The 13010-nt window shown below is 43.9% G+C and overlaps 1 protein-coding gene across 1 annotated transcript in view; it reads left to right on the top strand.

Annotated features, from left to right (window-relative positions):
- LOC308110569 (matrix-remodeling-associated protein 5) overlaps nucleotides 1-12862 on the top strand; it is a 34232-nt gene extending 21370 nt beyond the window's left edge. The window contains exons 7-17 of the mRNA XM_080464949.1: nucleotides 803-3862; nucleotides 4592-4845; nucleotides 5953-6238; nucleotides 6338-6538; nucleotides 6637-7155; nucleotides 7256-7427; nucleotides 8351-8671; nucleotides 8817-8943; nucleotides 9584-9664; nucleotides 9861-11007; nucleotides 11536-12862. Of these exons, the coding sequence (XP_080321075.1) occupies nucleotides 803-3862; nucleotides 4592-4845; nucleotides 5953-6238; nucleotides 6338-6538; nucleotides 6637-7155; nucleotides 7256-7427; nucleotides 8351-8671; nucleotides 8817-8943; nucleotides 9584-9664; nucleotides 9861-11007; nucleotides 11536-12089 (6722 nt within the window). The 3' untranslated portion in view covers nucleotides 12090-12862. The remainder of the gene's footprint in view (nucleotides 1-802; nucleotides 3863-4591; nucleotides 4846-5952; nucleotides 6239-6337; nucleotides 6539-6636; nucleotides 7156-7255; nucleotides 7428-8350; nucleotides 8672-8816; nucleotides 8944-9583; nucleotides 9665-9860; nucleotides 11008-11535) is intronic.
- The last annotated feature ends 148 nt before the right edge of the window (nucleotides 12863-13010 follow it).

Raw genomic sequence — 13010 nt, forward strand, 5'->3', positions numbered from 1 at the left:
TGGCCGGTGAACTAAAATGGGTTTGAAACCCATTTATTTAATATTTTAATTAGTTTGCCTCATCTGGAGGCACCAGAAAGCTCCAGGTGATTGGAGCAGCAGTACAAATGAGTGGTTATGGAGAGACCTTTTAACTGCATGTTCTCATTTTTAGAAATCCTGATAGAAATGACAATATTCAAAGGATAATTTTAATCTCCGCAAAGAAATTCATTCCCACCTCGACAGAGCCAAATTGTGACACTGGATCGGAATGATGTCTACCAGGTTTCAGAACATTTCAGCAGATACCCATAATTACAATGTAATTCCAAATCTGATTCAAATGATGATTTAACTATGAAACCAGTACATTTTAGGATATTGGCCCTAAATTGGGTGAGGGGGCCACATGTCTTCACAATTCACCCATGTCTGATATAACGTCTCGTCTCACAAGTGTAGCAGTTACAACAGTTGCAGGCTTTATAAATGCTGGCCTATCATTATTCAGGAGTCCTAATTCAAACCTAAAATACTTCTGAGATTCAGACAAAACATGTGACACCATGATATTACTTAAAATCTTGGGGGAGGGGACACTTCAATGTGGTTCAGGCTCTGTGAACAGGTTCTCATATTCCCACACCTTGAAAAGCCCAATTCTTTGATGTTTGCATTTGTTCTTGACACACCTGTCTTGACATAAACTTCTGTGTACATTTCCCCGTCTTACCACATCTCTTCTATCTTGTGATTTAGATTGTTAGAATTCAATCTTAATTCAATTGTATGTTTTCCTCTCTCTTCTACTATCATCTAGGTGTAATCAAATGCAAGAAGGAACGTGGCACCAGTGAAATCTGCCCTCAGTGCTTCTCCCCTCAACCCCTGAACGGCACCAACATACTCGAGCTTACGCGAGACAAACTCACTTGTGAACGACCAGCTCTTAAGTCCCCCCTCAAACAGTGGGACAATCCAGTGTGGGCGGAATCCGAAGTAGAGCCCGACTTCCCTTACACCCGGGACTTTGAAAAACCTTTGGGCCATGTGACCATCGTCCTCTCAGACAGCCACGGAAACAATGCGCACGTGGCATGTGATGTGCGACATCCTGAAGACAGCTCGCCTATGACCTGGACGGTTAATCCAAGCACACCTGGGGAGGTGTCTGTCAATGTTTCCCTGGTGACGGCCCTCGAGTGCGAAATCGATCGGGAGATGTTGCAAAATCTGTGGCAGTTGGTGGCATATTACTATGAAAGCCCTGCAATTTTGGAGAGGGGTCAGCTCAGAGGAAACTCAAGCAGAATAACCTATCAGTACGCCCAAGCTGTGAATGAAAACTCCCCATATTTCACAGAGTTGAAAGGTTATTTGGTGGGAGAACCCTCGTGGCTGCTTCAACCCAGAGTCACATTGAAGCTGAACAGAGAGCAGACAACAACCAAGAAACTGGTGATGGATTATTCTACTGTAATTAGAGAAGAAATCAACAGCCACAGAGGCCAGAAAGATGACAATGACTTTGCTTCTTCCTGGGCACTACTCCGCAGAGGTTCACCAGGCCGGGTTAAAGCTGCTCTACAAGGTTCAAAAGTTAATTTGGAGTGTGGTGTCACCACTTCTGATCCAGAGGTGAAGTTGGAGTGGATACTTCCAGATTTGTCACTTATGGAGGATGCAAATGAGAAAATAAAAATTTCTCAAGAGGGACTTGTGATTTCAAATGCCACTTTGGCTGATTCGGGTCTCTACCACTGCATGGTCAGGAGCAAAGCAGGTGTTGACTTGATGCCTTTGAGACTCGCCATCAAAGAACGCTCACTTGGTCCGACAGCTTTCAATGGTCAGAAAGTTATAGTTGAGCGGGGAAACTCTTTCACTCTTCCTTGTGAGGTGACCTCAGTTCAACCCAGTCAGACTATGTGGTACATGCCAAAAAATGAAGTTCTTCGTCCAACACAAAAAACAAAGAAAGCAGAAGTGTTTGCAAATGGGACTCTGGTAGTGAGGAAGCTGACGCTGGAAGATGCAGGGGAGTATAGCTGCTTGACCTCCAATCTTTACGGAGTTGATATGTTGTCTCACATTGTGGAAGTGACGGGAGGAGAACCATCCTCTGAAAAGAAGACTGAAAAAAAGCAGCCTGTCTTTCCAGTTGAGGTGGAGGAAGACGAGGGTTCGGGTGGAGAATATCAGGAGATCATACGTCCTTATGCAACACAACTTCCTGAGAAGGTAGGAACACAGCAAAAGTTTTCGAAAAGGATACGACTGAAAGAGTCACAGAGAAAACCCAATAAGTCAGTTAAGGAATTAGATCCCAGTCGTTGGGCAGAAATATTAGCGAAAGCTAATGCGAACCCAAGTGTTGCTTTTCCTACAGAGCAATCACTGGAAGAGCCCAGTACTGTCACTACTATGACTGTTACCACAATGAACAACCACATTACGATCACTCCTGATAGAATACACCCAACAAACAGTGAGACTGAGGAACACTCAGAAGAAAGGGAAGACAATAAAGTTTCTGAAACACTGGAAAGTAAGCAGCAGGTTTTACAACCTTCACATCCAAGAAGTACGTCACCATCAATACAAAGTGTTGATCAGATGGAAGAAACAGAAAAACCTATGATAGACACCCCACCTCCTGGAACTCGCCAGCAGGTTGAACAGTCTGAAAATAGTCGTTCTGAAGAAGGAAGGAGGAACCCCAATTTTGTTTCCGGCCAGTCAAACAGGAGAAGACCCTATCATAGACGTAGGAAACCCCCATTAAGAAGAGTCAAACCGAATTCAAACCCATTCTCCCATTCATCAAACAAGCCCAGAACAACTGTACCCCCGATAACAACCACCACACCAACCACGACAACCCCCACAACAACCACAACGACTACTACTGTTGCCACCACCACGACACGTGTATTAACCACAGTGGAAGACCTTGAAAACCTCTCTGCTGAGTATCAGACAGAGGAAGATGAAGGTGATTACTATGAAGAATATAATGAGAAGAATAGTGACACTTTGGATACCGAGGACAATTTAAAGAGCGAAACTCTTGATAACGCTCATGATCCTGAGGGTACCATTACCCCTCCTCCAGTGGTTGAAGAATATGATCTCTCAGGTGGACACAATTTACCCAATCCAAATACGATCGCGATACCAAAGATAGACAATCCAGTTCTACAGAGTGTTGAAGAGAGCAAGAAAGAAACTCATTCAGAGCACCCTGGGATACAAAAAGTAGGCATACGCAAACAAACCGAGAACAGTAGGAGTAATAGTAACAAGCCTACAGGAGAGGAAGAGAGTGAGGCTATAAGAGCAGTGGGCAAACATAAAATGGACGTCGAAGGCCAAGAGGGACATGACAAAAAATCAATAGGAGAGCAGGTTACACAGAGCTACGCTACTCGGGAAAGCAACCGAGAAACAACACAAAACAGGTTGAGAACCAACACTCGACTCTCACCTGACATGAACACACCCACCCATAGGAGAACATCATCCTCGAACACACTTTCAACAAGAGACAGAACAAGAGATGAAGTGACGCAAAGAGCACAGAAAGGAATTAACCTGCCCACTGTGAAACCCGAAATTCACCATTTTCCTGTGATGGAGCCTCTTCACCCCTGGCTCCATCCAACCAACCAGGGAAGAGGCCAAGCAGTCACATCCAAGATCATTCACCCAAACCCAGACAGAAATGCGGGAAGACGGGTAGAAGTGAATCCAGACAGGCATTCACTGCCTCCCAGAGTCCCACCAACCTCCCGCTGGTCTTCACATTATAATCCTCATCAGCACTACCCCATCTACCCACCCTGGCCAGGTCAACGGTCGTTTCCTCATCCACGGCAAGGTAAATGAAGTCTTCCCTTCCTACCCTATCACCAATGACAGGATATGGCATGTGCACTTCTCTTACCCAAATTCCTTGGCTCAGAGTCGACCACCCATGGCTCTCACTCTTCTATAGTCTTCTTCTTTAGCCTTTGTATATCGTAACGGCTGAAAGGGCTAAAAAAATGGCTAATGCTGCTAAAATAATCGAAACCGCAAAAACTGTAAAAATGGCTGAAACAATGATTACGTTATTTAAACTGTTATGAGTTGCTAATTCTATCTTTTAAATTTCATGAAAGCAGCATAAACTCCAGTTGGTAAATATAACAACATAATCTAATATAGCAGTTTATAGGCTGTGTCATCTTATTTTTAAAAACTGAACATATTTTGTGGCTCAAGGAAAAAGTATTTGGTGGAAAGATAGTAAAAACTGCTCATTCCATTAATTAAGAATCCATATCAGATTCTGTTCTCGACTGGTTATATCTAGAAAATTTCAAAAATCAGAGTGTCACATATTGGTAACATGAGCTAATTTGCACATTTTAAAAAAATTGCTTAGACATTATCTTGAAGAACATAGCAGACACTTTCCCTCACTGCTCATTTTCTGACAATTCTCCAGCCACAGAATCTAAATGAATCCAGTCGAAAGATCAATAGTTCTTTTGCTTGTCGGTTTGAATGTGAGGTTAGTATACGTAACCCTAATCCCGGCTCCAACGGATGGTTCTCCTCATAGGTCCTGGGCCACAACCTGCTCCCACCTATCGACCCTGGCCTCTCCCACACCCCTGGGCTCACGGCTCATTTGTGACCAACCGACCAGAGATCACAGCGGAAACAGTCAAGCCCACGCCTACTGTTGCTGGAGCGGGGAAGTCCAGGCTCACACTCTCCAACAGCCAACATCATCAGCAAAATCATCACATGGACACCAGGACCCAAATCAGAGATCAACTGTTATTCTCACGGCTGAGAAACCGATACAGACAGGTACCATGAGGGTTTGTTTGAGTTCCCCATGTTTTTCGCAGCCCCAGTATAAATGTAGGAATTGATTCAGCCTGAAGAGGAATGAATCAGGAAGCTTGAGTAATCAGAAGTAGGCGTAGTAGGTGGTGTGTGAGTCATTGTGTGAACACAGCCAAACCTTCTGGAACAAACCTGTATCTCTTTGTAATTGAAATATGTCTTACATGATGAAAAGCAACAACTTTTATTAAGGAGTCAAAATGTTTGTTCAGTTGACCTTTGTCTAAGCCCCGCCCCCCCCCCCCTTAGTTACTGTTAGTTACTGTTGCTACCTCGGACAAGCCGTCGCAGCCGACGGCATGTTGACGTGGCAGCTGCCAGTGTCGAAACCAAACCGCAACAGGTGCGAGACTTTTGGAGCCAGCATGAATTTATTTTGTTGAGGAGCCTCCAGCAATGTCGGCATTATGCAACGGAGGGCTGTGTGCAAAATTTTAAACCGGACGTGGATGAGAAAAAGCATTAGGAAGCTCATCACTGCTACTGTTATGTGAGTGATATTATATGACTAGATTGCTGAGATTATACAAGACATCGCCGTACCTTGGAACAAATGTAGACATCCTGGTTGTAGTAGCGTTGAGTTTGTGTGGTCTGCCACACAGCTTCATCCACAAGAGGCATTTGTCCATGTTTTGTGTGGGTTTTGGAAACAGGATCGAATAAACCCTTACGCTTTCGGGATACCTCATATCGCTGTTGAATGTGGCCCAGACACATTGTTTAACCGTTTTTGCCCAGAAAACACCTAAAGTGTTGCCAGCTTTAACAGTTCTATAAGGAGTTTTACGCTGATTCAATAGCTTTGGGAAGTTAAGATGCAAGATATCAATCTCTTCTAGTTGATTAAACATATAGTCCAAATATTGATCGTATAATTCTTTAATTAAATGTATTTTCATATTTAATTTTACGCGAAAGCAAACAGGTGTCTGTAAAAAATAGGCCTGAGATACACCTATTGACTAGAAACCTGGGATTGAATTACCAAATAGACAGTCCAAATGAATAATAAATAACTTGAATTGAAATGACTTACTTTGATTATACATTATTTTATTTTTCTAGGCGCAGCTCGACCGTATTGCTCAGCTTGGGAGGATGGTGACGCCCAAACCTCGCACTGGCTTCCACAACCCTCTGCCCTTAGTCACACCTAAACCCATTCATCCATTCCTACATCAATCCTACAAACCCAAACCACCAGCACCCACTGCTTCTTACTCTCACACCCTGAAGCCCCCGCACCCCGCTAAACCATCCTCATCATCATTCTCCGGTTTTTTCCCAACCGCTTTCCCTCATCACTCCACGACCTCAGGCGCTATGTACGGCAGTTGGTGGCCTGTTGGAGGTTTGTGCAAAGCTATGATGTTACAACATTTCCTAGTGAAAGATCAGAAGTATCATCAAATGAGCAGTATGATTTGATCTTTTGATTTATTTTATGTAGCCGGACGAATCAGCTCTCGCCGTCCCACTGCTGCGCCTCCTTTCCCTTGGGGGGTCGGAGGTGGAAATGGTGGGGTGAAACCCCGCATCACCACGGATACCGCAGCGAGTGTGTCTGTGTTGGCAGAGAGTGATGTGTTCCTCCACTGCAAAGCAACAGGAAACCCTCAACCGAGCATTGCATGGACCAAAGTCTCCACAGGTCAGACACTCGGATAAATGAGAGGGCAGAGGAAGAGGAAAATTGAAGGCCCGAACTTCTGCATGCTCTTTGTCATATCTCTCTCCTCCTCTTCTCAGGTGCTACCATTCCAGCCAACACCAAGCATGGCCTTCGCTTTGAGGTCTTCAAAAATGGAACTTTTCTCCTCAAAAACATCCAGCTCCAGGATCGAGGACAGTATCTCTGCACGGCCCAAAACCGGTTTGGATCTGATCGAATGGTCATCACCTTGGCTGTTCAGACTGAGGCCCCAAAGATCAAACCACCCAAGTCCACAGAGGTAGCAATCTACGTAGGCAGAACCGTGGCTCTCGACTGCCATGCCTCTGGAAAACCACCTGCACAAATTTCCTGGATTCTCCCGGACAGGACATTTGTTCGTGAACCCGGCACTATTCGCACTCTGCTCTCTTCAATGTCTCTACTTCAAAATGGAACCCTACAAATTAATTCTGTCAATTTCACCAGTAAAGGGGACTATAAATGTATCGCAAGCAATGCAGCAGGGGCTGATACGATCACTTACCATCTCCATGTGGCTGCTCTGCCTCCAAGCATAAGTGAAGGAGCAGTGGACACTGTGACTGTTCCACCAGGTATGATACAGACATTTGGATATCCCAAAGCCATCCTCATGATCAAAAGAAAACCAAGGTGTAATGCCCATACTAATCTAACAAAATCCTCTCTGACCAGGCAGGAATGTGTATGTCCACTGCTCTGTGAAGGGGGAACCGGTGCCGGCGCTCAAATGGATCCTCCCAGCAGGCATTCATGTTAAACCATCACAGTTTCTTGGACGCAGGCTGTTTGTCTTCCCTAACGGGACACTGTTTGTGAAGAATGTTTTGCCATCTGAAGGTGGGAGGTAGGAAATGTCACATTTCTCTTACTCCATTTTCCAGTATTTTAACCTAACCATTCAACCAGCACTTACAAACACACTAAGTCACGTAGGTATGCCAGGTGCCTCCACCGCCATTGAAAAATATATATTGGTGATCAAAATTGGTAACCGTGATGTTTTAATACTAGTCTTTATGAACTAGAACAATTTGCATCCGCTTTTGCTGGTTTTAGAAGACAAGACCTCCTGCCTCTGTAAACCTGACGCAAATCTTTGGTTTTCAGCACCCACTGCAATTCCAGAGGAATAATCAAAGATAATATAACATGTTTAAAAGTATATTTCCTTGCTTTTATAACCCAGTTTACATACACACTCAAAGTGAAAACCTGAAACGGGCTTTGTTAGCAACAGTAGCTTCTTTTGTAACTATTCAATTCAGTTTCTTTTACAAAGTGCAAGTAACAGCAAGTATCTCAAAGCACTTTCACAAAGAAAACCCCAACAATTCCACATGAGCGATCAGAGGAGACGATGGGGAAGGAAAAACTGACCTTAAGTGAGAAGAAACCTGCAGAACCAGGCTCAGAAATTGAGGTTTTCTGTTTTTCTGTTTCGTGTTCAAGGATAGAAAGAGAGAAAACAAGAGGACAGAGAAGGAGAGAAAAAAGCAACAAACAGATCAAGTATTAATAATAGTAATATTCACACCCATGTTTCTGAAATTCCTCGAAACAACCTGCAGGTTTGTTGCTTTTCCCAAACAATTGTCTCAAACAGCAGATAAAGAGCCCAATATTGATCAAAAGCTGAGACGTGGTATAATGTTTATCATTCTTATAGACTTCAATCATCACTTCCTGATCCAAGCATCACAAATCTTTGATTCTTTTCATCAGTCGATTGTTTAAAGAATGTCACTAAGCTGCTCTAAATCTTCACAGGTATGAGTGTTTGGCCACTAATGCAGTGGGAATGGCTAAGAGAACAGTCCAGCTAGAAGTTAGGGCAGACTCTGGCTCGTCCTCCCGCCAGCCTCTTCCTCCTCCTCCTCCTCCTCCTCCTCCTCCTCCTCCTCCACCTCCTCCTGCAGCTCCTCCTCGTCCCATCCCTCCACCCCACCGCCATGCTACTCCATCACGTCAACACACCGTCTCAGCAATGTACGGCTCCTCTGTCTACCTCCACTGTCCAGAGTCTAGCAAATCCACCAGAGGGACCACCTGGCAGCTGCCCTCCAAAAGCATCCTGGAGCATCGATACAGGTAACTGAAATTCCTGTTGTGACTCAGCAAAATGAAACTGCCCAGCTGTGAATAAGAGATGGATCACAAGCCCAGAGGTGTGATAAGTGTAAAGTTGACTGGCTGCTTAAATCTTGATCTCATCTCTTTCCTCCTCTGCCTCCAGTCCGGAGAGACCAATTAAGGTTTTTCGTAATGGGACTCTGAGGATTCTTCAGCTAACCGAGGTGGATGGTGGGAATTATCTGTGTGTCTTTCAGCGACCCAATGGGGAGGACATGGAGCTCTTCCAGGTAGTTGAGACAAAGATGCATGACAGGTTTTTTCTTTTCCCCACAAATGGTAGTTTCAGTAGGAATCCTTGCTTTGGGATTGATTCTAAGAAAATGTCATTTTAAAGCATATTATAAACCTTCCATCATCATTCAGTTCATTGAAAAAGAGTAAAGACATACTGCTGTGAATGGGCTGGCTACAGCAATATGAGCCACGCAGTTGATGACAGATATTGGGGCGACCATGGCTCAGTGGTAGAGTGGGTTGTCCAATAATCCCACTCTATCCAAGTCACTATTGTTGTGTCTGTGGGCAAGGCACTTTACCCACATTGCCTGGTGTGAATGGATGGTCAGAGGGGCCGTAATGGCAGTCACCCCTCTGTCAGCAGGCCCCAGGGCAGCTGTGGCTACGACGTAGCTCACCACCGCTGGTGTGAATGATTAATGATTTCTGTATGCGCTTTGAGTCACCTCGAAAAAAGTGCTATATAAATCCAAGCCATTACTATATTTGAAGTGAAGTGACGTTTCAACGAGGCATTCTGCAGGATTAAAAGTACGAAGCTGACATGATGCATTGAACTCAAGATTTGGTGAGATGTGTGGCATGAAGTTCCGTTTTACGATACCATTGTTTGTGGATTTGCTTCATCAGTTGGAGGTTTTGATGACCCCTCCCAGGATTGAACAAGTGAGGGCGACACAAACCAGAATCACCTTCGGAGAAAATTTCCAGGTATATTTGTGGTGCCAACCCAGTATTTAGTTAACTTACCTGACTCTGTGCATAAAGCTTTCATTTTATAAAGACACCGCAGTTTGTTGGAGTGCTAGTACAGACGAATACTGCTTTGACTCTTTGGCGGCTCATACTGTTGGGCAGGAACTTACGGTTTTGTTTTGTTTGTTTTTGTTTGTATTTTACTACTTAGGTGGACTGTGTTGCAACGGGCCTGCCTGATCCAGAGGTTTCCTGGAGTCTGCCAGACGGAACTTTAATAAACAATGCTCTTCAGTCAGATGACAGCGGCTTGCGAAATCGTCGCTACGTCATCTTTGGCAATGGCACTTTACTCCTCCAGCAGATGGGTAAAAAGGACGAGGGTGACTACACTTGTTATGCCAAGAATAAGCTGGGCAAAGATGAAAGAAAAGTGAATGTCAAAGTTGGGCCAAATGCTCCCAAAATTGGATATAGATCACAGTCGGTGCTCATGGTAAAACTGGGAGAATCAGCTAAACTGAGCTGTCAAGCAACAGGTGAACCTGCACCAAGAATCATATGGATTTCACCACACAAGGATGTGATACCAGTATCATCGGGAAGATTCCAGATTACCAATGATGGAACACTAATTTTGAAGAAAGTTACCCTGGCTGATGAAGGGAAATACACATGCGTGGCACGGAATTCTGCTGGTGATGATGTTAAAGAGATGAAAATTGAAGTGGAGTCCCAGGAACCCTTCATCAATGGCATGAAAGGAAAGAGTGCCACAAAGGTTTTGGGTATTTCCTACCAAACAGCCCCTCTGCATTGCAAAGTGGAAGGAAAGCCTGAACCAAGAGTGTGGTGGGTCACTCCGTTTGGCCTCTCCCTTACAACACCTTATCTGGGAGGTCGATTTCAAGTTCACCAAAATGGGACCCTGGAACTGAGGGGGGTGAGGAAAACCGATCAGGGGAAGTACATATGTGTAGCTAAAAACCATTTGGGCGAATCTTCGCTTTTGGTTGAGCTCGAGGTGGCCTCGGTAGCAGAGAAACCTAGCTTTGCTGTCCCCAATATTGAAATCTTACCATTAAAGCAAGGTGGTTTGGAGCTGTTCCTTGAGTGCCCTGCTCGGGGCAAACCACACCCCGAGTATTTATGGGTGCTACCCAACGGGACAATGCTAACGCCTGGTATCAGACTGCAACGCTTCCACCATCACTTAGGTAACGGAACGCTACGGATCTCGCAGCCAGTTGCTCTTGATAAGGGAGTGTATCGATGTATCGCCAAAAATGTGGCAGGGCAAGCAGAGAAAAGGTATGCCCTGGAAGAAGGCAGAAAGCCACTGATCAGAGGATTAACAGGTATGTATTCATATCTCCAATGATGAAGCCAAAATCTACTTAACTGTGTCAAAACTGTGGCCGGATTCAACATGTTATTGGCAAATTTGAGTTGAGAGAATTGGTGAAAATTGAGTTTGTTGACAGAAGAAAAAAGAAAATTTGCAATCTTTATAAAGTAAATTTTGCTAATGGATTACAACAGTATGGGATGGGAGCAATAGAGTCCCAAAGAAGGTTCAGTTGGCCAAATTGTGAATTAAACATTATACTTTGTGGTGCTGTCTTGGTTAGCTGCTTAAGACCCATATAGTCATGGTATAAGAACTAGCTTCAAATTCATTAGCTTGATAGTGGAATATGTAGATGGATCTGACCCATACTGACAGATGGTCTCATCATAAATGAACCAATTCTTCTTGCACTTCATTTTTAGTTGTGGCTAGACTTAAGCTGAAGCAAGACCACCATCCAATCTCTGCTTGATCAATTGTTGTTTTTATCATTCTTACTTGAAATTTACCTTCTGTCGATTTTTCCATTGTCCAGGTGGGATGAAGATAACTTATGGCCTTAATCTTAACCTGCCATGCACTGTGGATGGGTGGCCGCAGACAACGGTCACATGGACCCTACCCAATGGTCTTGTTTTGGATAAACCACAGACAATCGGTCGGATATCTTTCTTCACCAATGGGACCCTGCAGCTCAGGCAGGTTGCCACTTTCGACAAAGGAACATACATGTGTAAAGCCTCCAACTCTTTTGGTTCATCAACATTGTCCTACCCAGTCGCAGTGATGGTGTTCCCTCCCCAAATCACCAGTGCAATGTTGTCCATCACGAGGGTCAACCGGGGATCACCAGTGATGTTGAAGTGTATTGCAACTGGTATTCCCAAACCAGACATTTCATGGACGTTACCTGGGCGGACGACTTTGCTTCCACAAAATCGGTACACAGTGCAAGGAGGAATTCATATGAGCGAGGACGGCAGTCTGATCATACAGAATCCTGTGCTCATGAACTCTGGTATTTACAAGTGTAACGCAAAGAACGCCCTCGGAACAGACTTCAAATCCACGTACTTGCAGGTTGTTTGAGGGACATTGAACTTGTACTGGTAATTCCCCACAACAGAAAAGAAGAAGATTCAGACCAGCCTGACATTTAGACAGTGCATTTCAGGTTCCAACAAGAAAGCCTCCGTGAACAGTCACCGTTTGCAACACAGCTTCAGTTCTCTCTTTGATGTGTCTGAACTTTCTAAACTCAACACGTTCTTTCTCAAGTTTAATAACTCTGCTTTCTTGACCTCATTCTCCACAGTCTCCTTTCGGGATTATAGTTCTACTTCCCATTACCCTTTTATATGACTTGTTCTATAATTGAAATAAGTCATCTCGGATGGGATTGATATTACCGAATGTCGTTTGCACCTCATATCTGCATGTTGTTCAGAAAGTATTGTTACTTTTCAGGTCAGATATACAAGTATTGTCGTTATAAGACACTTAAGAGACATTAATCACAAATAGTTAAAAAGTTGGCACTTAATCAAAAGACAAAATCAGGATTGACATAGATCTGGTCCACAATAACCTGAAAGGCTGCCATATTTTAAAGATTGCCCGTGTTTAACTTCCTTGATATCATAAACGCCCCCCCCCCCCCCCCCACTGCTGCTTTAGCTTGTGTATCAGTAAATTAATTAATGTATGTACCATTATTATGTATTCATGTTCAATTATGGTGAGAAGGAATGATTTCTAACAGGTAGGCTGTGAGCGATTATCAATGCACATGAAAAATAGTGTGAAAAAAGTATGTAATTTATAAGTAAAGAATAAAAATACAGATATGTATTGTCTTTTTTAATCAGTCAGTGGTGTCCTCTTTGCTAATTCCAAGCTGAGCCATAGATTATATTATAGGTGAATATAGAGGTCATCAGCCTACGTATGAAATAAATTGGTCGGTTGGTAAATTAGCAGTATGGGATTGTAGGACACTACTGTACCTAC

This window comes from Lipophrys pholis (assembly GCF_963383615.2).
Source record: "Lipophrys pholis genome assembly, chromosome: 6".
Taxonomy (NCBI): Eukaryota; Metazoa; Chordata; class Actinopteri; order Blenniiformes; family Blenniidae; genus Lipophrys; species Lipophrys pholis.